The sequence below is a fragment of the Petaurus breviceps genome, unplaced genomic scaffold (assembly GCF_028583685.1).
Source record: "Petaurus breviceps papuanus isolate PSGF00001 unplaced genomic scaffold, PetGlider_PUasm1.0 120, whole genome shotgun sequence".
Classification (NCBI taxonomy): Eukaryota; Metazoa; Chordata; class Mammalia; order Diprotodontia; family Petauridae; genus Petaurus; species Petaurus breviceps.
Window position 1 is genome coordinate 2,932,929 of NW_027185627.1, and position 27,059 is coordinate 2,959,987.

Consider the following 27,059-nt stretch of genomic DNA (forward strand, 5'->3'; position numbering starts at 1 on the left):
AAAATAGCAAAATGGATTAAAAAGCAGAATCCAACAATAGATTGTTAACAAGAAACATTTTTTTTTTTAAAGCAATCGGGGTTAAGTAACTTGCTCAAGGTTACACGGCCAGTTATTTCTGGGTGTGGTGCTGAGTATCTGAGCCTGGATTTGATCCAGGTCATCCCGACACTAGAGCCAGTGCTCTTACTCGCTGAGCCACCTGGCCACCCCTAACAAGAAACATTTTAAACATAAAGATCCACACAGAATTAAAACAAGAGGTTGGAGCAGAATTTATTATACTTTAAGTGAACTCAAAAAAGCAGGGAGAGCAATCATGATCTCAGTCAAAATAACAGTAAAAACAGGTATGATTAAATGTGATAAACAGGAAAATTACATAATGCTTAAAGCACCATGAAGACAAGACCAAGAATGACCAAGACCAAGACGATGAAATAACATTAATACTCAATATATGTGTCCTAAATGGCATAGTGTCTATGTTTGTTTTTTGTCCAATCTTTATTGGGCAAGTGGGGAAAGTTGGCAGGGTGCAGTTTAGTCCTTCTTGGCAGCAGCCTTCCTCATGGCAGCTGGGACATCGCTGAGTTCCTTCCTTCTTCTTGGCCTGGATTTGGGCTCGCTTATCCTTGGAGACCTTTAACAATTCCATGGCGCCCCTCTCATAAGGGGCAAATCCACACACCTCCCAGATCATATCTCTCACAAACTTTATGTGTTTGGACAAGCACCCACAGCGGTGGCAGTGTCAGCGCTGGCTTCGAAATGTTTTTGGTAATTTTGTGGCCCTTGTTGAGGCCCACGGTCATGCGGTGCCAGATGGCCATGGCTACAGAGCTACGGTAGCCACAGCAGAAGGGAGGAGAGAGCTAGCATCTATGCTCTTAAAGGAAAAGTTAACCTAATTACAGGGAAAAATAAGATGCCAAAATCACAATAGTTGGGGACCTCAAGATACTCCTTTTAGATAAAAACAAATGTAATGAAAAAAGACAAATGAGAAATAAGGTTCTGAATAGGACTTTAGAAATATTAAATGTGGTATATCTCTGCCGATAGTGAATGGGAATAGAAAGGTATATACCACATCTGTGGCACTTTTAGAAAAATTGACCATAAATTTCACAAACAAATGCAGAAAAGCAGAAAAATTAAACATCTTCTACTGAAAATACAATAAAAAATTATAATCAATAAAGGGCCTTTGAAGAAAGAATTCAAATTCAAATGGAAACTAAATAATTTAATCCTAAAGAATTGGTGAATCATAGAAGAAATTACAAAAACAATAGATAATATTAGCAAAGAAAATAACAACGAGATCACATACACAAACTTTTGGGATGCAGCCAAAGTAATTGTGAGGGGAAAATTAATATCTCTTAACACATTCATCAACAAATGATAGGACAAAAAATTGAACTTGTAGCTTAAAAAAACTAGAAAAACAACAAATAAAGATGGTAAACACAGAAATGGAAATTCTGAAAAATCTAAGGAGAGATGAACAAATTGAAAGTTAAAAAAAAAACCCACTGCATTGATAAATAAAAGTAGCTTTTTGGGGGGAAAAAATCTTTCTAAAAATAAATAATCTGATTTTTTTAAAAGAGAGGAAAATCTAATTTGCTAATAGGGAAAAAAAGGAGAATTAACAACAAATAAAGAAAAAAAGGAAATTATTAGAAACTTTTTTCGTCAAATATATTCCAACAAAGTTGATCATTTAAATTAAATGGGTGAATATTTGCAAAAATGTAAAATGCCCAGGTTAAAATAACAAGAAATTGAGAATTTAAATAACATAAAAAAAAATTATGATGGGGCTAAGAAATTCTCAAAGTAAACCCAGTACCAGATAGATATCCAAATTAATTCTATCAAATATGCAAAGAACAATAAAATCACATGATTGTATCAATAGATACTATTAAAAAGTTGAGGAACAAGTAGATCTTTCCTTATTTTGGTATATAGTATCCCTCTAAATTCAAGAACCAACATTATGGAGAAAAATGTAATAGAGAAAAACTAGAGGTCTTTCCAATAAGTTAAGAGGTAAAGCAAAGGCATCTTTATTATCATTATACAACACTATTATTATACAATATTATTATAAATAATAAAATTATTATTAATTTTTTGCTTTTTTTTTTGGAGGGGGGAAAGCAGGGCAATTGGGTTTAAGTGACTTGCCCAAGGTCACATGGCTAGTTTTTATGTTAAGTGTCTGAGGCCTGATTTGAACTCAGGTCCTCTTGACTTCAGGCCTGGTGCTCTATTCACTGCACCACCTAGCTGCCCCTATCAATTATTTATTAAACACTTACTATGTGCAAGACCCCCTTAAGTTAAGTCAGAGAAATAATCAAAGAAATTATGAAGGGGAGAGATACCCTGCTCGCCTCTCAAGATGTTAAAGTGGTGGGTGTGGTAGGGGTCTTTTATGACCTAAATATAGCCCTTAAGGTAGCATGCAAATCCAAAGGTTTTAAAAGATAAACAGATATTTCCAGCCGCAAAAGCAGTTAGTGAACCCTGCTGTTTGTCCTTTAATGTTGTATAATATTGGGTGAGTAGTTTAATGTGTTTGCCTCAGTTTCCACAATTGTATAATGGAGATAATAGCACCTACCTTGCAGGATTGCTGTGAGGACCAAATGAGATATTTGTAAGGCACTTAAGCACAATTATTTTTATAAATATTCTCTTCTCCCTCTCCTCTAATGCCTTTCACAGTTTGGCACCAGTTCCAAGTTGATTTCATACTTTCCCTCCTCCACTATACCCTGGCCAACTGACCTACTGATTATTTCCCACATACAATATTCATCTCCCCTCTCCTTTTGTTCTTTCACAGTCTCTCTGTCCCTCAAGCCTAGAATATTCCCTCTTCATCTCTGTGTCTTAGAATACAATCTCTGTCTTAGAATGCCACCCTTTTCCCCCTTATTCACCTGATATCCAATATAAACCAGGAGATAATAAGAGAGCTCTTAGTTGCACTTGATCAATTTAAATCACTTGGCCAGATGACCTTCATTTTGGGGTGCTAAAACAACTAACTGGGGGCGGCTAGGTGGCACAGTGAATAGAGCACCAGCTCTGGAGTCAGGAGGACCTGAGTTCAAATATGGCCCCAGATGCTTAAAATTACGAGCCATGTGACCTTGGGCAAGTCACTTAATCCCAATTGCCCTGCCTTCTCCCCTTCCAAAAGCAAAAAAAAATTAAAAATTAAAAAAAACTGAGATAAAATTGCTGAGCTACCACAAACGAGCCCTGAAATAAGATAGAGAATGGAATAGGTACCCCAGGACCAGAGAGGGACGTGTGCTGTCCTGATTATCAAAACACTATGGGTTTTTTTTATGAGCTTGATGTTGATTCCTGGGAAAATTCTAGAGGTGATCATTAGAAGTGTCTCCTTAACATCTGGGAAGGTAAGTGATGATTAATGACAAAGAGCTAGCAGGGCTTTATCATGCCAGGCTAATATAGCCTCCCCTGCCCCGTTTTTAAAGCAGACCAACTAAACTAGAAGATCAGGGGAATACTGTAGATATAGATTACCGTAGAGAGATGTAGACCAGACAAAATTGTAATTAGATGAAATAGGAACTGGCTGACTCCTAGACTCAAAGAGTGGTCATTCATAGTTCAATGTCAGCTTGGAACGAGGGCTCCAGGAGAGTACACCAGGGATCTTGGTTTGCCACTTTTCTTAATATTCTCATCAGTGATTTTTTTCTTTAGAGGTAGTGTCATAGGGTGAGAAGAGAGCTGGCTTCATCGCTAAAAAGACTTGAGTTCACACCCCACTTCTGACATGCTTGGCTAAGTGACCATGGGCAAGTCATTTAATCTTTCAGTGTTTTAGGTGGGTTTCTAAGACTTCAAGTAGCAGAAAAGGTGAAAACCTACACTGATCGAGGGAGTTCCTCACTGGGAGCTCCTAACACTAATGAAATCACAAATCCAGTCCCCTCTATACATGGTATATTCATCAAACTTGCAGATGACACAAACCTAAAAGATATAAATACTGAATGATGGAGTAAGGATCCAAAAAGGTTTTGACTGGCTAAAACATTAGGCTGAATCTAAGAAAATAAAATTCAACAGGAATAGATATAAAATCTTACATTTGGGTTCAAAAAATCAACTTCACAAGTATAAAATGAGAGGAATTGGTTAGCCAGCAATAAGTCTGGAAAAAAGATGGGGATTTTAATAGACCATAAGCTCAAAATGAGTCAACAATATGCAGAAATGAGTGATAGTCCCTCTATACTCTGCCCATTATGTGGAGTATTGTATTTAGTTCTGGTTGTTAGAGAATTGTCCAGAGAAGAGCACTCAGGGTGGTGAATGGCCTTGAGTCCATTTCATGAGGATTGGTTGAAAGACTTGATGATATTTAACCTGGAGAAAAGAAGAGAGAGGGAATAATGGTTGTGTCTTCCAACTACTTGAAAGGTTGTCATATAGAAAAGGGATTAGACTTGTTTTATTTGGCCCCAAGAGGAAGAACTAAGATTAAACATGGAAGCTGAAAAGTAGCCAATTCAAGCTTGCCATTAGACAAAATTAACAATTAGAGCTGTCTGTAAGTACAATGGGCTGTCCATAAGTACAATGGGCTGGCACGAGAAATAATGGGTTGCCTTTCATTAGAGGTCTTCAAATAGAGGCTTGGTGACCACCTAGTAGGTATATTATAGTAGAGATTTCCTCTCAGGTATGGTCTAGAGATTAATGGCAGTCAAGGTCTCCCTTCCAACTATAATTCTATGATTTTCTGATTCATGTCTAATTAAGAAGGAAATACATCTTCCTTCCCTCAGTCAAGATGGGGGCATACGGATATGGAGTGCAGTAAACAGACAATGTAGCTGTTAGGTAGAATTCATTAAATACTTTACTTTGTTGCAAAGAAGGGGAAAAGGAAGGAGATAAGGAGAAATGTAGGTGGTATGAAAATAAAATATCAACAAAAAATTTAAAAAAAAACACCAAAGGTCTCATTTCTCAGATATATAAGGAACTGATTTAAATTTGTAAAAACAAAAACCATTCCTTGATTGATAAATGGTCAAAGTATGTAAACTGGCAACTTTCAAAGGAAGAAATCCAGGCTATCAATAGCCGTATTTCAAAATGCCCATATCACTAATAATTGGAAGGAATGTGTATTGCATTAAAGCTATTCTGGGATACCACCTCACATCCATCAAATTGGAAAAACTGACAAAATGGAAAATGACAAATGCTGGAGGGCCTATGGGAAAACAGGTACATTGATTAGGGAATATGTCACTTGGTCCGGCCATTCTAGAAAGCAATTTGAAACTAGGCCCCCAAAATCATTAAAATGCATGTACCTTTTGACACAGCAATATATAATCTAAGTGCAAAGACATATTTGTAGACAAGGTCAATGTGGGAATTTGTTTTGCCTGACTACACATATTTGTTATAAGAGTTGTTTTTCTTTTATTTCAGTGGTAGGGCGGGGAGGGGGGGAATAGAGATGAGGAGACAAAATAAATTTTTGTTAATTGAAAGAAATAAAATTATTTTTTTCCTTTTTTTCTTTGTTAAAATTTTATTTTATTTTTTCCAATTACTTGTATAGATAGTTGTCAACATTCACTTTTATAAGGTTTTGAGTTTCAATTTTTTTCTCCCTCTCCTCTTCTTCCCCAACACAGCAAGCAATCCGATATAGGTTACATATGTACAATCATATTAAACATATTTCCACACTAGTCATGTTGTGAAAGAAGAATCAGAACAAAAGGAAAAAACCATGAGAAAGAAAAAAAAGTAAATGTTGTTGTTACTGTGTACAATGTTCTCCTGCTTCTGTTCACTTCGCTTTGCATCAATGCACGTAAGTTTTTCCGGGTTTTTCTGAAACCTACCTGTTTAAACATTTTTTACAGTACAAAAGTGTTCCATTACGTATATATACCACAACTTGTTCAGCCATTTGTCAATTGATGGGTATCTCCTCAATTTCCAATTCTTTGTGACCACAAAAAGAGCTGCTATATTGTTATACATGTGGGTCCTTTTTCATTTAAAAACTTTTTTTTTTTCAAAAAAATGTTCAGAGGCATAAACCTGTTACTTCTCACTAAAAAAAGAAAGTACATGGATTTCCCAGTAATCCTGGTCTATTCTCACCTGGTAGAATCTCCAAAACAATTCCAATTTTTCTGTATATTTGAAGTTACTGTCAAATTCCTTACTCCCAGGAATTTGAATGAGGATAAATGCCTTTCTTCCAGTTATGCTGGGATGATTTTAATTAGAAAAACCATGATCTTCTCTGAAACATGTAAGAATAATATATACCAATGTTATCAGTGGGTAGGTGGGGTAAGAAATTAAAATGAGCAAAGAGAGAGGGATGAGGCTGTCCCTGCATTCCTGTCATGTTTGAACCTCTCATAAGAAAATATATAGTTAGTTTAAGAAAGATTGGAAAGGGATGTTGCCATAACATTCACAATAACAGAAGAGAGAGAGAGAAAGTGTGAATGTGTATGTGTGTGTATGTGTATAAGAAAAGTCAAAACACAAGTTGTTCAAAGTGGTACAACCCCAATAAAGTGGGAGGAAAAAAAGGGAATAACAATATCATCAAAACAGAGTTTTGGGCATGCACTTTATTTTTACATTTTTAAAAATATTTTATTTTTTCCAATTACATGCAAAAACAAATTTTTACATTTTTTAAAAATTGAGTCCTCTAATTTCTCCCTCCCTCTCTCCCCTCTGCATCTCACTAACAAGGCAAGCAATTTGATGTAGGTTAAACATGTGCAGTCATATAAAATATATCTCCATATTGTCATGTTGTGAAAGAAAACACAGACAAAAAAAGAAAAAGTTTAAAAAAATCTGCATGCAGATTCCAACAGTTCTTTCTCTGGAGCTGAATGGCATTTTTCATCATGAGTCCTTCAGAATTCTCTTAGATTTGGCATGCACTTTAGAAAAGGAAATGATGGGGAAAAAAGCATCAGGATGGATTTAGAAAGAAAAGAAATGGAAAAGAAAGTTAATGTGCTATCATTAGAAACCAAGGTAAATCTGATGAAGTTAGAGAGTTTTATGCAAATGGAACTCTATTTGCTTATATACATATGGAAACAACTCTTTGTAAAAAAATAAAAACAAAAAACAAAACCCTCTTCAGGCACAAGTAAAATAATGTGAGAATTGTGAGGGCAAATCAATCTTATTTGTCCTTCAATCCCCAGAACCTACATTATATACTCCATCTATGAGCAGGATATTTGATGTTCCTTAAAATACTTTAATTCCCCAATACACTCAACTCTCCTGCCCATGGGAATGGTTATACCGTTGATCTTGCCATCACTCACAAATGTTCCACTTTCATATTCATGAACTCTGAATTTCCTCTCCCTGATGATAATCTCTCCATCTCTCCTTGTCCTCATCAGGACCTCCAACTCCTCCATCCTTCAGCACCATCCCAGGCCCTCACCTTGTTCTGGCTTCACTCTCCTTCTTTCCCAATCTGGACCCCTTGATGAGCCAGTTCAACTCTATACTATCTTCTACTCTTGAATTCCTTGGGCCCTTCTCCTATTACCAATTGCACCTTCTCAAACCAAACCAAAGACACCAATAAAGCTTTTATAAAAAACATATTTTTTGAAATAATAGTGAAGAGGAGGAATAAAGAATCATGAACCTAGAGGTAAGGATTCATTTCTTCTTTTTGGTACTAGACACACAACTTCATTCGTGTGAGGAACTTTCGGGATTATTCCCACCATCTGCTTCCTGTGCTCCTACTCATGTGATGCTGGAGGAAATCACAAAGCTACACTGACTAGGTCTGCTATAAATTATACCAGCTAATCTCAAAGGGGCCCTCACTCCAGCAAACAAGGCATTGTTACTACTACTCTCCAATAGTAGTATTGGACAATAGAACTCAACAATAGAACTCACTGATTTCCCCATCATTCTCACCCAAATGGCTGGTCCAAAACTTTTCTTAACTCTGATCAACAAAATAAGCAATCATGATTCCAGAGAAGCAATGATGAAGCATGCTACCCACCTCCTCATGACAAAGTGAAGTACAACTCAAGGCACAAAATGAGACATACTTTTTTTTGGACCATAACCATTACAAGAATGTGTTTCACTTGACTATGCATATTAGTTATAAAGGGTTTGTTTTCTTTTTTTCCCCCATGAGCAGAGGGAAGGCAGGAGGGAGAGAAAATAGATTTTTAACTAAAAAAAATTAATTAAAATAAAAATTAGCAAGCCTTTTATCTCTCTGAGAATCCTATACTATTTCCTCTCCATATCCTCTTTGCTGAGCACCTTGACTCACACTGGGCTGAAAAAATGGAGGCCAAACACCAAGACCTCCCTCTTCTCTCTTCCTTACCTTCTACCCCGTGACTTTACTCCCCACTATCTCCTCTTTCACACCAGTTTATGACAATAAAATGGCCCTTCTATTTGCCAAAGCCAACCCTATTACACATGCCTTGACGCCATCCTCTCATTTTCTCCTGTAGACAGCTCATCATCATTCCCACTCTCAAATCTTCAATCTGTCCCTATTTACTGCCTCTTTCCCTGTTCCCTACAAACAAGCCCAAGCCTATCCTTCAAAAACCCTCACTTGATCTGACCACCCCCCAACAGCTATCTTGTATACCTCTTACTCTTATCAACTTGAAAAAAATCTTCTACAATGAGTGCCTCAACTTCCTCTCCTCTCTATTCTCTTATAAACCTTCTACAATTGGCTTCTGACCTCACCATTCAACTGAAACTTTTCTCTACAAAGAGAACAATGACCTTTTATTTGTCCAATTTAATGGCCTCTTCTTATTCTTCCCTCTTCTTAACCTCTCTATAGCATTTGATAATGCTGACACCGTCTTCCTCGATAATTTCTCCTCTCTGTTTTCATGAATGTTCTTGCTGGGTTCTCCTACTTATGTGACTGCTCCTTTTCTATTGTTAGATCTTTATCCATGCCATTCCCACTAATTGTAGGGGTTCCCCAAAGCTCTCTCCTGGGCCCTCTTTTTTCTAATAGTGTCTCAGTTGATGGCTCAACAGCTCCCAAGATTGCAGTTATCACCTGTAGTTAGGTGACCATCTCTCCTTAATTTGACATCACTAACTGCCTATTGGACATTTTAAATTTCATGTCTTAAAGGCACTTCTAGTATGTCCAAAACAGAAATCATTATTTATTCTCCAAAACCCTCCCCTCTACTGAAACTCTTATTAATGTTGAAGGTTCCATCATCCTTCCAGTACCCAAACTGTGTAACTTTTTTCTCTAGTACATCTCTCACATATCTCCCCTTTTTTCTTTTTTGTTTTGTTTTTTTGCTTTTGGGAGGGCAATTGGGGTTAAGTAACTTGCCCAAGGTTACAGGGCTAGTATTTTTGTGTGGGTGTTAAGTGTCTGAGCCAAAACCGAACTCGGGTCCTCCTGCCTACCAGGCCGACACTCTACTCACTGCGCCACCTAGCCGCCCCTCTTTTTTCTACTCTTATAGTCACCACCCATGCTCTCATCACCTCTTACTTGAACTATGACAATGACCTTGTAATCGTTGTTCCTGCTTGACTCTATCCCCATTCCAAGCTATCCTCCACAAAGCTGGCAAAGTGATTTTCCTGATCCTGCTCACTAAACTCTAGGGGCTCCTTATTACCACTAGAATCAAATATAAAGTCCTTTGTTTGGCCTTTAAAGTTCTTAATAAGCAGACCCTTTTCTACCTTTCTAGACCTTACTTTCTACTTCCCTCAATGCACTCCACAATACAACCACCCTGTCCAACTTGCTGATATTCAAACAGAACACTCCATTCTTGCACTGGCTGTTCCCTATGTTTGATATGCTTTTCCTTCCAACTCTTGGAATCCAGATTTCCTTTAAGACTTTCTCCAGGATACCTTTCTTGGGTGGCACCCCCAAATGCCAGTACCATTCCTCAGACTACCTTCCATACTATGTATCTACATTGTATGTTCCAGTTTATATGTTATCTCCCACAACTGGAGTGTAAGCTCCTTGAGGTCAGGGACTATTTCATTTGTGTTTCTCTATCGCCAACCTATTGCATTGCTTTGTACATAACAGATTTAATGAACACTTATCTAATTGAATTTGTTTTGTGTATTAAGTTGAATTTTACAACCTTGAGGTCCTTTGAGCCTAAGACAGCAAGTATAATGTAGTGGAAAGGGCACTAAATCTGGTATCAAAGGACTTGTATTCAAATCTTGACTGCCAATTACTACTTGTGTGATCTTTCTCAAGTCTCACCCTCTTTATGTTGCAGTTCTCCCACTTGTAAAATGAGAGAGCTGGACTAAATGAACTCTAAAATTACTTCCAGCTCTAAATTCTATGTGAGCTCTCCGTAAATAAACCATGAAGTTTTGTCAACTGCTTTGTGAAGTGATCATTTTAATTATGTCAGTAATGTTAACAGAATCCCAGTGTTTAACATTTGCTCTATAGAATACTCTAGGCCCAGTTTGGGAGCTTTGGGGAAGTAAAATAACTTTTCATTTTATCTTATCACAGTTTACTCCAAGGCTGCATCTTAAATTGCCTACTGGAGAAAATGTTCCCTTACAATAGCAAGTGAAAAAAATGGCTTCTATATTCCCTGGTTCTAAGCTACCTTCAGCAAAAAATGTCTGGCAAAGAAAGGTTGGGGAGTTAAGAACAGAAGAGGCTCCCTCCCCAAGCTAGAAAGAGGAGGTGAAGAAGCGATGATCCCCAAATTCATCTCTTCTAACATGAAGGCCTTACATAGGGCAGTGTGCAAGCAGTCAGAACTCAATTCAGTCCTGCTCCTCACAGTACATGAAAAATACATAAGGAAATATACAGATGAATCACTCAATCCATAAATGTTGTGGGCATACAATCACACCAAAAGCTACCCTTTTAGTCAATAATCGCAGAATTCTATGTATGTTACCCTTGGGTATTAACTCTCATTATTTCCTCCTTTTTTCTTCACTTTGAACAATTCCAGTCTGCCTGTCATATCCCCCATTCAACTGTAAACTTGTTAAGAGCAAGGTGTGTGTTTATTGTTTTTTTATCTTTGTATCTACAGCGCCAGGTAATTGGTATGTAGTAATCACTCAATAAACATCTATTGAATTAGATCGCTGCCAATAGAGGACAAAATACCTGAACTTCCTTGCCTTTTCCACCCTCAGCTAAAGGCACTAATGAAAGAAAGGAAATACAAAGGATTTAGATAATCCCTCAACCAAAATCACCACTAATCCCAACCTGTCCTACACAGACAGAACACTACTGGAACCATTTCAAAGCCTTTGGGGATAAGATGATTTCTGAGTTGCCTAGATCACTCAGGCTAAAGCAGGTTGGTGAGTTCTTTCTGTGGCTACTCAGAGAAGGTTACTGGGGAAGGGTGTAGAAGGGAAAGCTGTAAATAGTCAAGCAAGGGCAAAGCTTTTGTGCACCCACAAATGAGTCTCATTTTCTTCATGAACTGCAAAAGTCTCTATCAAAGGCTGGACCAAAAGTGACCAGAACCATTCAGATCAGGGGATCTCAGAGATGGACTCACTAAGCCCCTTGACGGCCTGCAGAATCACAACCTGACTTCTCAAGTCCTATCTCATGGCTCTGGGATCAAAGCTTAGTGCCAACTTCCACAACAGGACATCAAAGTCCTGAGGCAAAACCAGGAGACAAAAGCTATTTTTAGGCTGTAGCTACCTGCCATTCCATCTGGTAACCACAGTGGGGCCTCGGAATGTACACTCACATCTGCTGGAGCCAAGGAGGAGTCTGTGGGACTAAGAGTTTGATACCACAGGCTAGACCTAAAGGAAAAAAAAAACCCAACTCTGAGCTCTCTCCCAAGACAGAAACACCTCCAGGCACCCTTAGTCTCAAAGCAGTATCAGCATGCTGTTGTGCCCAAGTAGGTGAAGGGAACAACATTGGACAAAAAAAACTTATATCCCCCTATCTTTCTTCAAAGGAAACCTAAAAATTTTCCCTAACTCATTTGCACAGTCCCAACAAAGATGAAAAAAAGTTAGGGGGTTTCATTTTTCATTGCACTACCAAACAAAAAAACCAACAATGAAATTCGACTAGGAATAAAGCATGCCTTTTGCAAGAGATCCCCTGTTTGTGTCACTGTGACTGGCAGAATTTCATTTCCACACACTTTTTATTCAACATTCATCCAAGTTCCATGACCAAATTCAACCCTGTACCTATGACTTAAAGAGGTCTCCCTCAGTTCATCTACTGCAGAGGACAAAATTAAGCCTGGAGCAGGCCCTGGAAAACCAGTCCTTCCTTCTCCTCACTTCCCAAGATAATACAGTAAAACAGAAGCAGGCCACAAGGGTGGACTCCAATGAAGGTAGCAGCAACCAGGAGCTGCCATCAACAGGAAAGATGAAAACAGAAACCCATAAACTTAGAGAGGCAGATGACAGACTAAAAATAAGGAAGTATATCCAGGTAGTGTGGGGATTTTTATATGGCTCCCCACTGAACATGGTGTACCAAGGAAAAGGTGGGTGTGGTGCACAAGAGTCACAGGCTCTTAGGGTGGGGTACAGGGAGAGCTGGTTCCAGTGGAGATTCTCCAAAACCCAGTGGGGAGATGGCAGAAGGTATAATCTCTCAAAATCCAAGATTAACCTAGGGAAAACCCACTAGCTCTAAGCTTCTCACTCTTTCTTGTATTGCTATCACCCTACTGATAGGTTGATTGATTCCTATCTCCCTCCTGAATCCCTTCATCTAATTTCAGTTGTTTCCTCTGAGGGTAAAAGCACTAGAATAAGACTGGGAAGTGGGATGGCTTAGGTTTAGTCTCATCTTTGCTAATGACTCATTAGATGAGCTCAGGAAAAGTATTTCATCCCATGAAACACCATTTGACCCTAATTCCACCGGAGAACTACACAATGACTCTGAGCAACGAATGAAAGAATGGGGCTCCGGGGACGGCTAGGTGGTGTAGTGAGTAGAGCATCGGCCCTGAATCAGGAGGACCTGAGTTCAAATCCGGTCTCAGACACTTAACACTTACTAGCCATGCGACCTTGGGCAAGTCACTTAACTCCAACTGCCCTGTCTGCCTCCCTCCAAAAAGCAAAAAAAAAGTCCCTTCTCAAAAAAAGAATGGGGCTACAGCAACATGAAGTAGACCTCACTTCTCCTTCCCACCCCAAAAAAGTTTGTATACAATTGTTTCTCCTTTCAAGTCCAAGTCACTTTTTCCTTCTTTAATTCCCTCCTCAGGGCCACATGTCCCATTCTTAGGTCTCCTCCCATCCTCAACTGGCTGCTTGCAATAATTTCTCCCATTCATTCACCCACAAGGTTTGAGTGGACATGTGGCTGCTTTGGAAGTTGCTTCTTTTTCTTGTGTTCCATATGTTATTAAAGACCCACCCCCAGAGTCCCACTTCCAGGACTTGGAGCAGCAAGTGAGAAAAACAACTGTATCATTCCATCTCCTAAAAGAATGATTGTCAAGGGACTACATTTATTAAATGAGGGTTAGAGGAAACGGCTGTTATTCCCGTTTGTGCAGAGGCAGATTTTAGATGAGCACTGTCTTGGGAACAAACAGCTAATCAATGTTAGAACAAGCAGGTGGGCAGAGCTAACATCTAAGCTGAAATAGGAGTAAAGCTATCCACTTTCAAGTCTTGAAAAAGGGACCAAAAAGAATGCCCACCAGAACTTGGTGGGCACCAACTTAGAAGCCAAAAAAGGCAAGGAGCCCAGCGAGGTATTGGTGAAGGGAATCATGGCAGCTGTCCACAGGGAGATAAGCCTATGGAAATCAGTTTGGGACTGTAAGGGTTATTAGGGTTAGAATCTGAACCATCTAGGGCTGTATTTGTTGCTAGTGAATTTTTTTTTTTTAAGCAACAACCTTTATCTCCAGGTAAGGAAAAAAAAAAAGCAAATATACAGGCCAGAAGACATGGGAGAATCTGGGTCCCCAAAGATCAAGGTTGGGATGGTTGTCAGAAACAAAGAAGTCACCAGATTAATAGCTCTGGGATTCAGGACAATTAGAGAAAACTTTAGGTAGGGTGGTTTGTGGTTCCATTGCAAGTTATTTCCCCCACCCCACCCGAAGTCCTTCCCTGGAGCCATTTTTTTTTTTTTTACAAAGAATCCCACTTGGGATACCAGAGAAATAAGAGATTTTGTTATACAGAGAGAGGACCCAACTTGAGATTTGGGGATTCTTTGACAATTATAATCATCTGTGTTATTTCTTCTCCCACATATTTTAAAGAGACGTCCAAGGAATCACTGAATTCCAGTCAGCTGAACAAGCTATCTTAGCAGTTAAACTGATGCTTGATTTAGTGTATTTATTATCTAGGCAGCATCTTTAGGAAGGGGGCCAGTAAGATAAGAATATAAAATCAGTTATGCTAGCAACCACAAAGAAAATAGTAGAGAACAAGAAAATGCAATGTATAATCAAATGTCACATTATGTGGTACAAATTTTTAATGCCATGTGAATTTAGAGAAAGGAATGGATTAAAGAAGGAAATGATGGAATTGCCTCCCAATTTATATCATACCTGTTTAAGAGGTCATGTTTACCTTCTGTGTATGTTTTTTCTTCTAATTTTAATATATTAGAAAAGCAAACCTATTTCCTCGTTTCTCTAAATTATTGTAACTAAGTTATAAGAATGAATGCAGTTATTAGTTACAATGACACTCCCTTTACAACACTGGGGTCAAGGGATGTAATTCACACTTCAGTTATAAATGTTACAGAATTTTACTAAATGGAATTATTTTTATAGGTATATGATTTGACCTTTGGTATATTTGAATTCATGTTTGTGTAGAAAGAAAAAGCAAAAGAACAAAATGACATGTTTGGGCATTTTTCTGAAAATGTGAATTGCTCAGAAAATGATGAATTATGTGACAGAAAGACTACTATAGGGGATGGGGGAAGAGGACAAGGTCACTAAACCCACAAAGCTTTCCAGCTTAAATAAACACACTGTTGCCTCTCTAAATTTCTTGGGTACTTATATGAATCTGTCCTTGCTTATTCAAGGCGGTTTTCCCCAGTGGCCAGTCCCCAAACACAGGTTCAGCTCCTGCCAGGGACAGTGTGTGCTCAGCTGCATAAGAAACTGAAATATTTTTCTTGGTTCAGGTTCCCAGCTGGGGCTCTGCCAGTGCCAGACAAAATGGTTACAATAGTATGAACATGTGTGAGAAGCCCACAGATGACATATTCCACCTTCACAGTCATGGGGTTGATGATGAGAACCAAGTGAAAGGAGTGACACTGATTAGAATGGATCTAAAACGATTGAAAGGGCAGCCCAAGAAAGGTAAATGTCCCGATGATGTCTCTTAATCATCATAATATTTATATGAACAAAATTCACTTTCTCTTTTCAATTTAAAAAAAACTGTAAACATTCTGAAGATCCAGCACTCCTGTCTTTGCCTCCAATATCCCAACATAGGCTCCCCTCACAAATGCCACAATATACACTTCAGATATTCCCCAAAAAACCCTTTTTGAAGGGAAAATGCATATGATTTTTTTCAAGAATCACCCATCAAAAACCCTGACAGTTATGGCTACTTATATTGTTAAATGTCTATGGAAGCTATCAGGTACAGAGAGCCTAGTGTGAGTCTCCCACTGAAGCAGCACCAGGAGCTGCAAGCCGCTAATCGTTTAACACAGATCACATGATACAAACACTAGTTACATCACCATTACCCACACCAAGAAAAGCAAAGACCCAAATACGAAATGATTAGTCCCCATACTCCCCAAAGGCCCGCTACTATGGCAATCTGACATTTTGGTACTCATGTGAACATAAAGATTAGTTTAGTTGTTTTTCTTTTTTAACTTCTTTCTTCACTTCATTTTATTTGTAAATTCCATTTGAAAAATCATATCATTCAAAAAAAAGATGAAAATATTTACCTTAATAAATAATATTCCCTCTATCCACAAACCTTTGGGGATTACACAAATGAATCTTGGCCCTCTTCCTGTTCAAGGAATGCCTTGATTCCTGGCCAAGTTGAAAAAATACTCCCAATAAATATAAGAATACTGCTGTTGGTCCAGAATATTAGCTCTCACCCCCCCTTCCAAAGTCTGCACAGTAGGATCAGTAAGTCACATTCCTCATGGAGGCCACTTTGCTGACCAGTCGACGGGGGAGACCTTTGGCTGCCTGTCTATAATCCTCTGGTTTGGTCTTCAAGAGAGTCACCATGTTCTGGAGGACCCGGGATGGCTGGAGGCCCAAGGCATCCATCACATTTATCAGATAGTCTGTAGGGTTTAAAAGAAAAAAGAAAATATCTCTACAAGATCTTTCTCTGTAAGCAGGCAAGGGTTATTACTTGAAAAGAAAACAGGCATTACTCAGCACAAAAAGAAAAGATGACCAGCACATCCTCTTCCTAAATAAGGAACAACCACAGCACTACAACCTGAATGAGACCACTAAACTATCCTCCCCCCCACTCTCCATTTAAGGAGCAAACAACCTACAGTTCTGAGAGTTTTCTAAACAAAATAAAACTTTAGTTTTCTAAACACAATAAAACAAAGGTCAAACCATATACCTTTAAAAATAATTCCATTTAGTAAAATGCTATAATATTTATAACTGAAGTGTGAATTACATCCCTTGACCCCAGTGGTTGTAAAGGGGTATCACTGCAGCTAATAGCTGCATTCATTCCTATAACTTAGTTACAATAATTTGGAGAATCAAGGAAATAGGTTTGCTTTTGTAATACATTAAAATTAGAAGAAAAAACATACACAGAAGGTAAACATGACCTCTTAAACAGGTATGATATAAATTGAGAGGCAATTCCATGTTTTCCTTCCTCCCTTCTTTAATCCATTCCCTTCTCTAAATTCACATGGCATTAAAAATTTGTACCACATAATGTGACATTTGATTATACATTGCATTTTCTTGTTCTCTACTATTTTCTTTGTGGTTGCTAGCATAACTGATTTTATATTCTTATCTTACTGGGCCTCTTCCCAAAGATGCTGCCTAGGTAATAATTATATACACCAAATCAAGCATCAGTTTAACTGCTAAGATAGATTTTTCAGCTGACTGGAATTCAATGACTTCTTGGACATTTCTTTAAAATATGTTGAGAGAAAGAATAACACAGATAATTGTAACTGACAAAGAATCTCCAAATCTCAAGGTTTCAATCTCTCTTCCTCACCAACACTTTTGCCTAACAGGGGTGGAGAACCTGCTGCCTTGAGGACACATGTGGCCTTCTAGGTCCTTGGGTATGGCCTTTTGACTGAGTCCAAGTTTTACAAAACAAATTCTTTTACTGGGGGATTTGTTCTGTGAAATTTGGATTCAGTCAAAGGGCCGCATTTGAGGACCTAGAAGGCCACAGGTTCCCTATCCCGGGGCCTAGAGCAATTAATAAGTAGTAACATAGATGAATTTGAGTTTCATTTCATTTTACTTTCCTAAATAAAATATGCCCAGTAAAGTGGGGAAAAGGAGATGGTTACTCTGTGATACTGATGGTTTAACAGGTAAGAATACTGGAGGAGGAATAAGAATGCTTGGGTTGTAGTTCCAGGTCTGCAATTAGCTAGCTATGTGACTCTGGGCTAATTACTTAAATTCCCTAGGCTGTCATTTCCTCACCTATACAATGAAGAGGTTGGACCCTTTCTGTACTAATATTCTATCAGTCTATGAATTTAGACTACGCCCATGAACGAAACCTTGTCTTCTATCTGGGAGGCAATATGGTGTAACAGAAAAAATACTGGAATGCTAGGTTCTGGTTCCAATTCTACCATTAATTAGCTGTTCAATTTTGGGGAGTGAACTTTCCCTTGGGAACCTCAGTTTCCTTATCAGTAAAATGCAGGGATTGAATTTCACAGTCTAAAGTTCTTTTCCAGCTCAAAATTTCTTTCTATAATTCTATGAAAGTGACTACTGCTAAAGGTTTTATCTTCACAAATAGCATTATTCTAACAACCATCTCTCACACTGTGGAAGAGTTTTTTTGAACATCAAGCAGTTAGAAGGGCACTCAGATGAAAATCTAGGTACTGTTAATATCTAGTGCCCCATGCTGGCAGGGTTATTTTCTTGCATGGAATAAACAGGCACTTGGGCTGCTCCTCAGGAAACTCTTTATTGCAAAAGGCTCTTTCTGTAGAGACCAGACAGCATTACACACATGAGGACTGACGTGTATCTCTAAGTGTTCTCGTGTACTCTAAGTAGAGTCTGCAACACATAACATAGTTTGAACACAAATAAACCCCAGACTTTTAAGGAGAGACTTGAAAGGTTCTTTCTCTAGTGTCCTATGTTGGCAAAAGCTGGTCTCTCACCTTTCAGGGAAGAAGCAGAGGGGCACACCTCAGACTCTGTTACATGCATGCTGAAAGGAGGCAAGTCCTATATCTGATCTGGCATCTGGCCTGCCCTGTCAGAAGCAGAAGGACAGTTCTGGGGTGACCCAAATGAAGAGGGCAAGGAAACAGACTTGTTAGTGTTGTTCATTCTAGTCTAACCCCTAGGTATCTGACCCTAAGGGCCTGCCAGACAACCAGCAGCAGTGACCTGACTCCCATAAGCCCTACACATACCAATGTCTGTAGCCAGCTGCTTTGTGGAGTGTGGGGTCAGCTCAGGAATCTGAAGGATCACATCACAATATGTCTGCATTGTGGCCCTGGCAATGGAACCCAACCAGTAGTCAGCCATGTTGTCCAGCTCAGGCAATTCATCCCCTGAAACGAAGAAAGAATATTTCACCAGAAACATAGGACGCCTGCCCATGAAAAATCCCACTGGCTACTTAGATGTTACTGAATACCTCCTATGTGTGTACAGGATTGTACATGCTATAGAGGATACAAAAGAAGCCTAAAAAGTGGTCTGTCTTCAGGGAGCTTCGTGTCTCAATAAGACCAACACACAAAATTAAAAAAAAAAAAATAAGTGTTGAGTTGCATGGTACTTAAATACCACAAGAGTTAGGAGAAAAGGAAAACAAGATGAGCTTGAATAATTGGTGAAGATGTCATGAAAGAGGGGTGGCTAGGTGGCGCAGTGAATGCAGCCACTGGCCCTGGAGTCAGGAGGACATGGGTTCAGATCCGGCCTCAGACACTAGTCGTGTGACCTTGGGCAAGTCACTTAACCCCAACTGCCCTCCAAAAAAAAAAAAAGATGTCATGAAAGAGATGGGTCTTGAACGATGCATTAATTTTTTTCTCTATTTTCTATTGTTGGTTGGAATTAGAGAAATGAAACACAGATAGAAGGTCAGAGTTGGAGATGTAGATTCAGGAGTCATCAGCACAAGGATAATAGCTGAAGTTGTGAGTGACTGTAGGAAAGGCAAGTAGGGGGGGGATGAACCTTGGAGGACGTGTGTAAGTCAAAAGGCAGGGAAGAAGAGCCAGTAGTAGTCAGAGTGAGTAGGAGAAGAACTATCACAAGAACTAAGGGAGTAGAGAGCTTCAAGAAGAGATGTGGAAAAGCTAGGTTTCTGAACAAGAGCTCTATACTATCTTTTAACTCTGGATTTGAAAAGTTTCAGTGAAAAGTCTTGTAATTACTTCAATCTTCCTCAATTTTAATAGCAGCCACTTCATAGAAATGCTTTTGATTAAGTTACACCCAAGGACTTTTGACTTTACCCAAAGAGAACAGGAACACTCTGGTGTTTCTCCCTTGAAGTCAGTAACGCTTATCTCTGTTTTCTAGGCCCGTGACCCAATCTGTGCCTATCAGCTGACCCTCCATTTGAGGCAAAGTTTCCAGGAACCTTAAACCTATCACTCTCTACTTATCAATAAACACTATCAGTCCTGACCTGTTCTATTATAAATGCCCATTAGAGAGTGGCAAACATCAATAGTGTTACTCGTTAAACATCTTAGTGAATACTTTCTCTTTACTACAGACTCATGATTCCACAGCTGTAGCTTTTTGATAACTGTTAATCCAAAACTGTTCATTCTATTAGAGTGAATTAATTCACTTTTAAGAGGGATATGAAAAAAAGACTGAAATGAGAATTAAAAGAACTGGCTTCTAATCTGGGTTAAGTCAATAGACCTGAGGTAAGAGTTTTCCTTTCTCTGGCCTCAGTTTCTTCATCCATAAAATACTCCAAACAGTATCTAAGTGCAACATTTTATGAGTGTCTATTGTGGAAGAGAGTACATAAGCAAGCATCACTGACAGTAGGACAGCATGGTACTCTACAAGCGGCGTTAGATTTAGAAGTCAGAGGACCCAAGTTCCAATTTCCACTCTTCCACTTACTATCCTCAAAGCAAATCGTTAAATGCGCTTTAGGAGCTTCAATTTCTTAGGCTTCGGACTACATGACCTCTACGGTTCTATGATCCTGTGACATTCGGTGTTCTCCTCTCACAAAGCCAGAAATGTCTGGATCAGCGCTTTTCCCCTGAGGTGCAACAGCAGCTAAGTGATTCTCTCACCTTGCTCAGGAGGGAACGGCAGCTTTCCAGCGTGCAAGGCTAATTCCAAAGCAGAATCCTCCTGGGTGACAAACGGCTCAAGATTTAGTGGCAGGGACATGATATACTGCCCAATCTAAACAGAAAATAGAGTGCTGTTACCATTAAGGTATAGACATAACATGTACAAACATTTACCAGCCCACCAAAAAAAAAAAAAAGGTTGCTAGTCTGTTCTTCTAATTGGTAGCAAAATAAAGGAAATCAGCATTCTTCCTCATTCAAAATCCTGACTCAATCTCAGCAAACCCTGACTTTAAAAGTCAGTTTGTACATTCTGAGTTGAGTCTACCCCCACCCCCCAAGCTGGCTACTCTCTTCTCTCAATATCCACTCCCTTAGTGATCTCATCCACACTCAGGACAAAACAGAATCTTTAGCTATTTTGGGTAGATTATTTAGCTTTTTGGGTGGAATACCAAATCTACATTATCTCTAGTCCAGAGATCTCACCCGTATGCCAGTCCTGCATTTCTGACATTTTGACCATCATATCAGATTTGTGTTGGCAGGATGCAGGCAATTATTTAATATAATACATTAATTATGCTAGCATGCTTATTAAAGGCAAATAAATAAGAGACAAAATATCTTCATACAAGAGCTCTTTGACCTAAATTTCTTTCCAGAATTTAGTTACACTGACCACTGTTACAAACTTTCCTAAATCAATGATATTTTGTCTATGTGATACAGATTTATGTGTTTGTGTGCTTGTGTAATCATTATCACCTGTATTCAAAGACAAAACTCTTGACTTTTCTGCTATTCTTATGTGTAGGTATATTTAAAGAGATAAAGAGAAGACCCACAGGCTTTTCCCTGCTAGCTACACACAAATACCATTCTCTGACTAGAAGATTCAAATAACAGTTTTCAAATCCCAGTGCTATGTCAACTCTGCCTCTGAGATTCATCCTTGCCCTGTCTAGCCTTAGATTACAAGTGCTAGTTTACTCTATTATTGTTATTCTTCCGACAACTCGTAACAGTGTAGTCTCATGGGGATAATGCAAGCTTTAAAACAAGATGTAACCACTAGGGATGTGCCTGCCATACTTCAGTTTACCATATAGGTACAGCCCAGGCTAGCTCAGCAAAGTGCTGCCATAGTCAATATGGCTAACAGATTGGCTAGATTCCAAGATGCTGTTGGTGATCATCCTGGCTTACTGTGTAATATGAATCAAAACTCAGAGAATACCAATGCCCAAAATACCAAATGTAAAATGTCAAGCCCAGATTTCAGTTATAAAGAACACTGTAAAAATTCTTTAGTTTTCAGGTTTATATCCTCTAGTCTCTCAAAAAAAGCATTAGTCTTGCTGGTTCAAGATTTTCACTCCAGTCTATTATTAACGTGTCCTGAGACAGCATGCTACCTAGGAAGTACATGAATACCGTGTTTCCCCGATAATAAGACACTGTCTTATTATTTTTTTGGATAGAAAAACACCAGAGGGCTTATTTTCAGGGGAGGGCTTATTTTAATGAACATTGACAGCAATTTTAATAAACAGGTAAATGTGAACAAAAAAATGTACCTTTATTCAATAAGCAAATCACTGGGGAAGAACAGGATGATGCGCTCACTGCTGCAGCTCTGATTGGATGCAGCTCAGAGCGCGGCGTGCGTTTCACGGGGGGGAGGGGGGGACGGTGCATAGAGGGTACCTAATGTAGCGTGTAGCACAGGGGATCACCTCCACTACAGTAGCAATCTCAATAGGGCTTATTTTCGGGGGAGGGCTTATTTTAGAGGAATCTTTACACAGTAAGGGGAAGGCTTATTTTCGGGATAGGTCTTATTATCGGGGAAACACGGTAGCAATGATGAAAAAGTACAGTAATTTCAACTACAGTGTACTTAGTTTCTTCCCATAACAAGGCATTTTACATGAAGCTAGAGATATAGTACTGGAGGTCAGGACTCCCAGTTTCTAACCCTAATCCTGCTGTTTAAACACTAAAGGTCAGATATGAAAGGAAACTTTAAAATCATCTAGTCCTCATACTCCTTGACCTCTTGGCAGCCTCTGACAATGGCCATCACCCTCTTCTTAATAATCTCTTCACTCCCATTTTTCCTGATACTGCTCTCTTCTGGGTCTTCTTCTCAGGCTCCTTTTGGGGATGTTAATCCATCACATTCACTAACCACTGGTTTCCCCTAATGTTCAGTCCTGGGCCTTCCTCTCTTCTCTCTCTATTCTATTTCACTTGGTGATCTCATCAGCTTCCATGGATTCAACGATCATTTCTGTCCTAAAGATTCTCAAATCTAACTTATCCTCCAGCCCTAACCTCTTTCCTGATTTCCAACCTTGCATTTCTAACTACTCATTGGACATCTCAAACTAGACGTCCCACAGGTATCTTAAACTCAACATGTCCAAAACTGAACTGATTTATCTTTCTCCCTCTCAGACCTTCTCTCTTCCTAACAGTGCTACTGTTGTTAGGGCTACCATCACCCTCCCCATACCCCAGGCTCACAACCCAACTGTCACCCTCAACTTCTCACTTTCTCTCACTCCTCATATTCAATCAGTTGTCAAATCCTCTTGTTTTAACCTTAGTAACATCTCTCACATTAAACCTTTTACCCTTCTCTCCTCTGATACTGCAATCACCCAAGTACACATTAACTCATACCTGAACTATTAAAATAAATAGCCTGCTGGTTGATCTCTCTGCCACAAATCTTCTTCCCAATCCAGTTCATCACTCAGTTATCTATCATGCATTGGCAAAATATGTGCATGTAATGACTTGTCTGCAATATGATACTCTATGGTTACATGACACGATATTGAATCATCAAAATTTCCAATGTAGGAAAACCACAAATTAACAATGAATTATTAAATTTAAGATGCACCTTTAAAAAAAATTATTTTATATTTTTTTGAAATGATGCAAATTAAAAAAAAAAACATTAAAAGGTTAAAGAAAGATTTCCAGGAGGGTGCTGAGTAATTTTCTTTTTGAAAAGGGGGTGGTAGATAAATGCCAACAACAACGTGGCTGTAGTACAAACAGTTTAATAGCCTATGAAAAACATTACTAGTTTACACTCCCTCCCAATGAAGGTACCAGAATATTTGAAATTAGCGTTTCTTTTCAATTAATTAGAATAAGTTTTCATATAAACTGACTGAAACAAGACTAAAAATAATGAAGATTGCTCATTTGTTTGAAGTTGCCAACACTCTTCCCATTTCTATAAAGGACTGAGAAAATCAAAACAGCATCACCTACTTCTAATAGTGGAACTTTCCAAATATTTATTAATGTATCTCATTCTTTTTCCTTTTCATGAAACTTCACCTTCATCCTTGAGCTACCATGTGTTTCAAAAGTTCTTTAAAATAAGTTTTCCCTTAAAGAATGTGACGTAAGCAGGACAGCTAGCTGGAGCAGTGAGTAAAATGCCGGCCCCGGAGTCAGGAGGACCTGAGTTTGGTTCTGGCCTCAGACACTTAACACCCACACAAAAAAACCTATCCGTGCAACCTTGGGCAAGTTACTTAACCCCAATTGCCCTCCAAAAAAGCAAAAAAAGAAAAAGAATGTGACCTAAGTACAGACACTGTAAAAGTCAAGGTAGAAAATGCAGAACTGGGATAAACAGCTACTTAACCCTGAGTGTCAAGCAGCCAAAACACAAAAAAGATATTTAATTTGCCATGCTTGTCCCAGAAAAATCAATATACTATGTCTCTTACATTGCTAATATATTCAAGAGGGGTAAGGCTAAATGTGGGAAGATCATCTGTCAAAGTCTCTCCAATTCCAGCTGTGCTCCAATTCTGAAAAAGAAAGGGAAAAAGTAAATTTTATTAAATAATTGTCTTCATCAGTTACCTGAGTCCATCAATGACCTAATTTTAATTGAACCTAAATTTTAGAATGTGGCTCTGAACCTCCGGTTTAGCACTACAGAGCACTCATTATACTTAAGAGTCAGGAGAGACTTCAGTGCATATCCCACTTCTGACACACAACTGGCCATGTGACTGAAGACAAGTCATTTTAGTTCAAAGAGTCTCAGTTTCCTCATCTGTAAAATGGAAATGACAACACCTGCCTTGCCTATTTCAGAGTTGTTATGGGGTTCAAATTTTATGTGTGAAAAGTGCTTTGTAAACTTTAAAACAGTATGGTAAAATGGCAGGAGTGAGAGAACTTTAGCTTAAACTCCAAATCTGGCACTTATTCTCTATATAACCCTGTGCAAATCACCTAACATCTCTAGATCTCAGTTCCTCTGCTATAAAATGAGAGGACTGGGCTTTATAAATGACTTCTAAGGTCTCTTCCTGCTCTAACTCCACAATCCTACGATCCTTGGTGATATATATGCCAGTTATTAGTATTATTCATCTTCAAGCATTAATTTATTCCTCTTGATTTTTTTCCCCTTCTAGGAAACACTCTTTACATAGAAAGGCCTCTTTATTTCTCTACTCTTGCCCCAGAGTTTTCTAGTCACCTTGCCCTGGTTCATACTTTCTGCTCTGAATTCCCTTCTTTGATTTCAAGTATGTCTTTGTCCTCAATGTTTTCCTTTCTAACAGTCAAATTCTAACTTACTACAAAGTAACATTTCAAATATCTGCATTTATTCTTTCAATTCAACAAATATTTACTGAGTGTCTCCCATATGCAAAGCACTGTTCTAGTCACTATGGTAAAAAGATTAAAAAAAAAGACATGGTCCTTCCTTCCTTCAGTAGTTTAATAGAAGAGATATGACAAATATTTATAATATAAAATAGTACAAAAGAAGTGCCAGAAGATCACAAATCTAGAGCTAGAAAGGACCCCTGAGGCCATTTAGTCCAACTCTTTCATTATAGAGATGAGAAACTGAGGCCCAAGAAGCCTAAATGCCTTGGTTAAGGGTACACAAGTAACTAAGTTTCAGAGGGGGGATTCAAACTCACACCTTCCGACTTCAGAGTGAATGTTCTTTCCACTGTGCCAAACAGTAAGTACAACAAAAGGGAAGAGACTATTTCTAGGCCATCAAAAGAGATGTCATGGAAGACGTGATATTTCAGCTAGATATAGCCTTATGACAGGTGAAAGGTAAGGAAAGGATTCCACTTGAGAGCAGCATGAAAAAAGGAATTAACATAAATCACAACCCTGTTTGGAGACTGCTGAATAGATCATTCTGGCCAGAACAAGGGGTTTATACCGTAGTGAAATAGAGGGAAATAAATTTGAAAAGGTATCTCTTGTTCAGACAATGAAGGGTCTTCATTATCTGGCTAAGGGGTTTGGACATTATCCTAAAGGAGATTGTGAAGAACGGAATGACATGAGGGAAGAAGGTTTTCAGGAAGATGAATCAGGATGATGCTCAAGACGTAGCATAAAGGAGAAGAAAAACTGGAGACATGACTGAAGTAACAAGGACAATAAAACTATGGATTTGTATTTTTCATTGTTGTCTCATCTATGTTTATACTGTGTCTCTGAGATGTAGAATACTTTTCCTGGATAGGTGTGTATTACAACCCTGTCCCTTCTGTTGATGGCATCACCAAGTCCTGTCAATTTTTCCATCGCAATAACTCTTCCGTCCATTCTTTCATTTCTTCTCTGAATGACACAGACCTAATTCAAGTTAGTGGTATTAACTCAAGAATCCATGTTAAAAACTTATGGAAGAAAAGTAAACCCTTAAGGTAAGATTCTAGGATACTGAAAATGGACTTTCCTTAAAAATCCTAGAAAGAAAAGCCGAATGAACATTTAAATAAGAAGCAGTGCCAAGGGAGTTCCAAAAATGGTTGGCTTCCTGATGGAAACAGGGATCTATAACAAATCAGAATGGGTCCTAGGAGAAACTTCAAAAAACTAACCTCCATCTTGGAAATTAGCTGAAGCTGTTGTTTGATGCGCAGAAAAACAGAATCAAAGGCGAACTGGTGGGCCTGCTGATTGAGGCGAGTTAGGAGAGTACGAGAAGCAGATAGCAGGCTGTGATTACTTGAGCCTTTTTCCTAGGTAAGAATAAAAAATCATATTAATAAAGTAGAGAGGACTACAAGATTTCCTACTAAGTATAGGACACAATATCCCTAAATACAAAGTTCTATGCAGACTGCCATAAAACACATTAAGTGACAAAAATTTTGGAAAAATGACAGAAAAAAAACAGGACTTACGGAATATCTTGATACAATTTCTAACCATCTAGGGAATGGGGAAAGGGGTAAGAAAAAAAATCACCAGCTCAACATCTATGTACACTAAATACATAAACATGATTATGATTTCCAAGGAGGTCAAGTCAATAAAATTTAACTAACAGCTAGCATATGTATGGCTTGTGTAAGTTACAAGGAATTGTAAATAGCCTGAGAAAATACCACAACAGAAA

At 38.6% G+C, this 27,059-nt stretch overlaps 1 protein-coding gene across 2 annotated transcripts in view; it reads right to left on the bottom strand.

Annotated features, from left to right (window-relative positions):
* Positions 1-6,668: 6,668 nt before the first annotated feature.
* Positions 6,669-27,059, bottom strand: part of COG7 (component of oligomeric golgi complex 7) — a 73,129-nt gene continuing 52,738 nt past the window's right edge. Inside the window, exons 13-18 of one of the 2 annotated variants that reach the window (XM_069089255.1) lie at positions 26,539-26,679; positions 24,391-24,474; positions 20,624-20,738; positions 18,755-18,898; positions 18,497-18,591; positions 16,299-16,420 (exon numbers count right to left, since the gene is read on the bottom strand). In XM_069089255.1, coding sequence (XP_068945356.1) covers positions 18,536-18,591; positions 18,755-18,898; positions 20,624-20,738; positions 24,391-24,474; positions 26,539-26,679 — 540 coding nt within the window. In that variant the 3' untranslated portion in view covers positions 16,299-16,420; positions 18,497-18,535. Of the gene's footprint in view, positions 16,421-18,496; positions 18,592-18,754; positions 18,899-20,623; positions 20,739-24,390; positions 24,475-26,538; positions 26,680-27,059 lie in introns of both variants that reach the window. The other variant, XM_069089250.1, reaches the window with a different exon arrangement.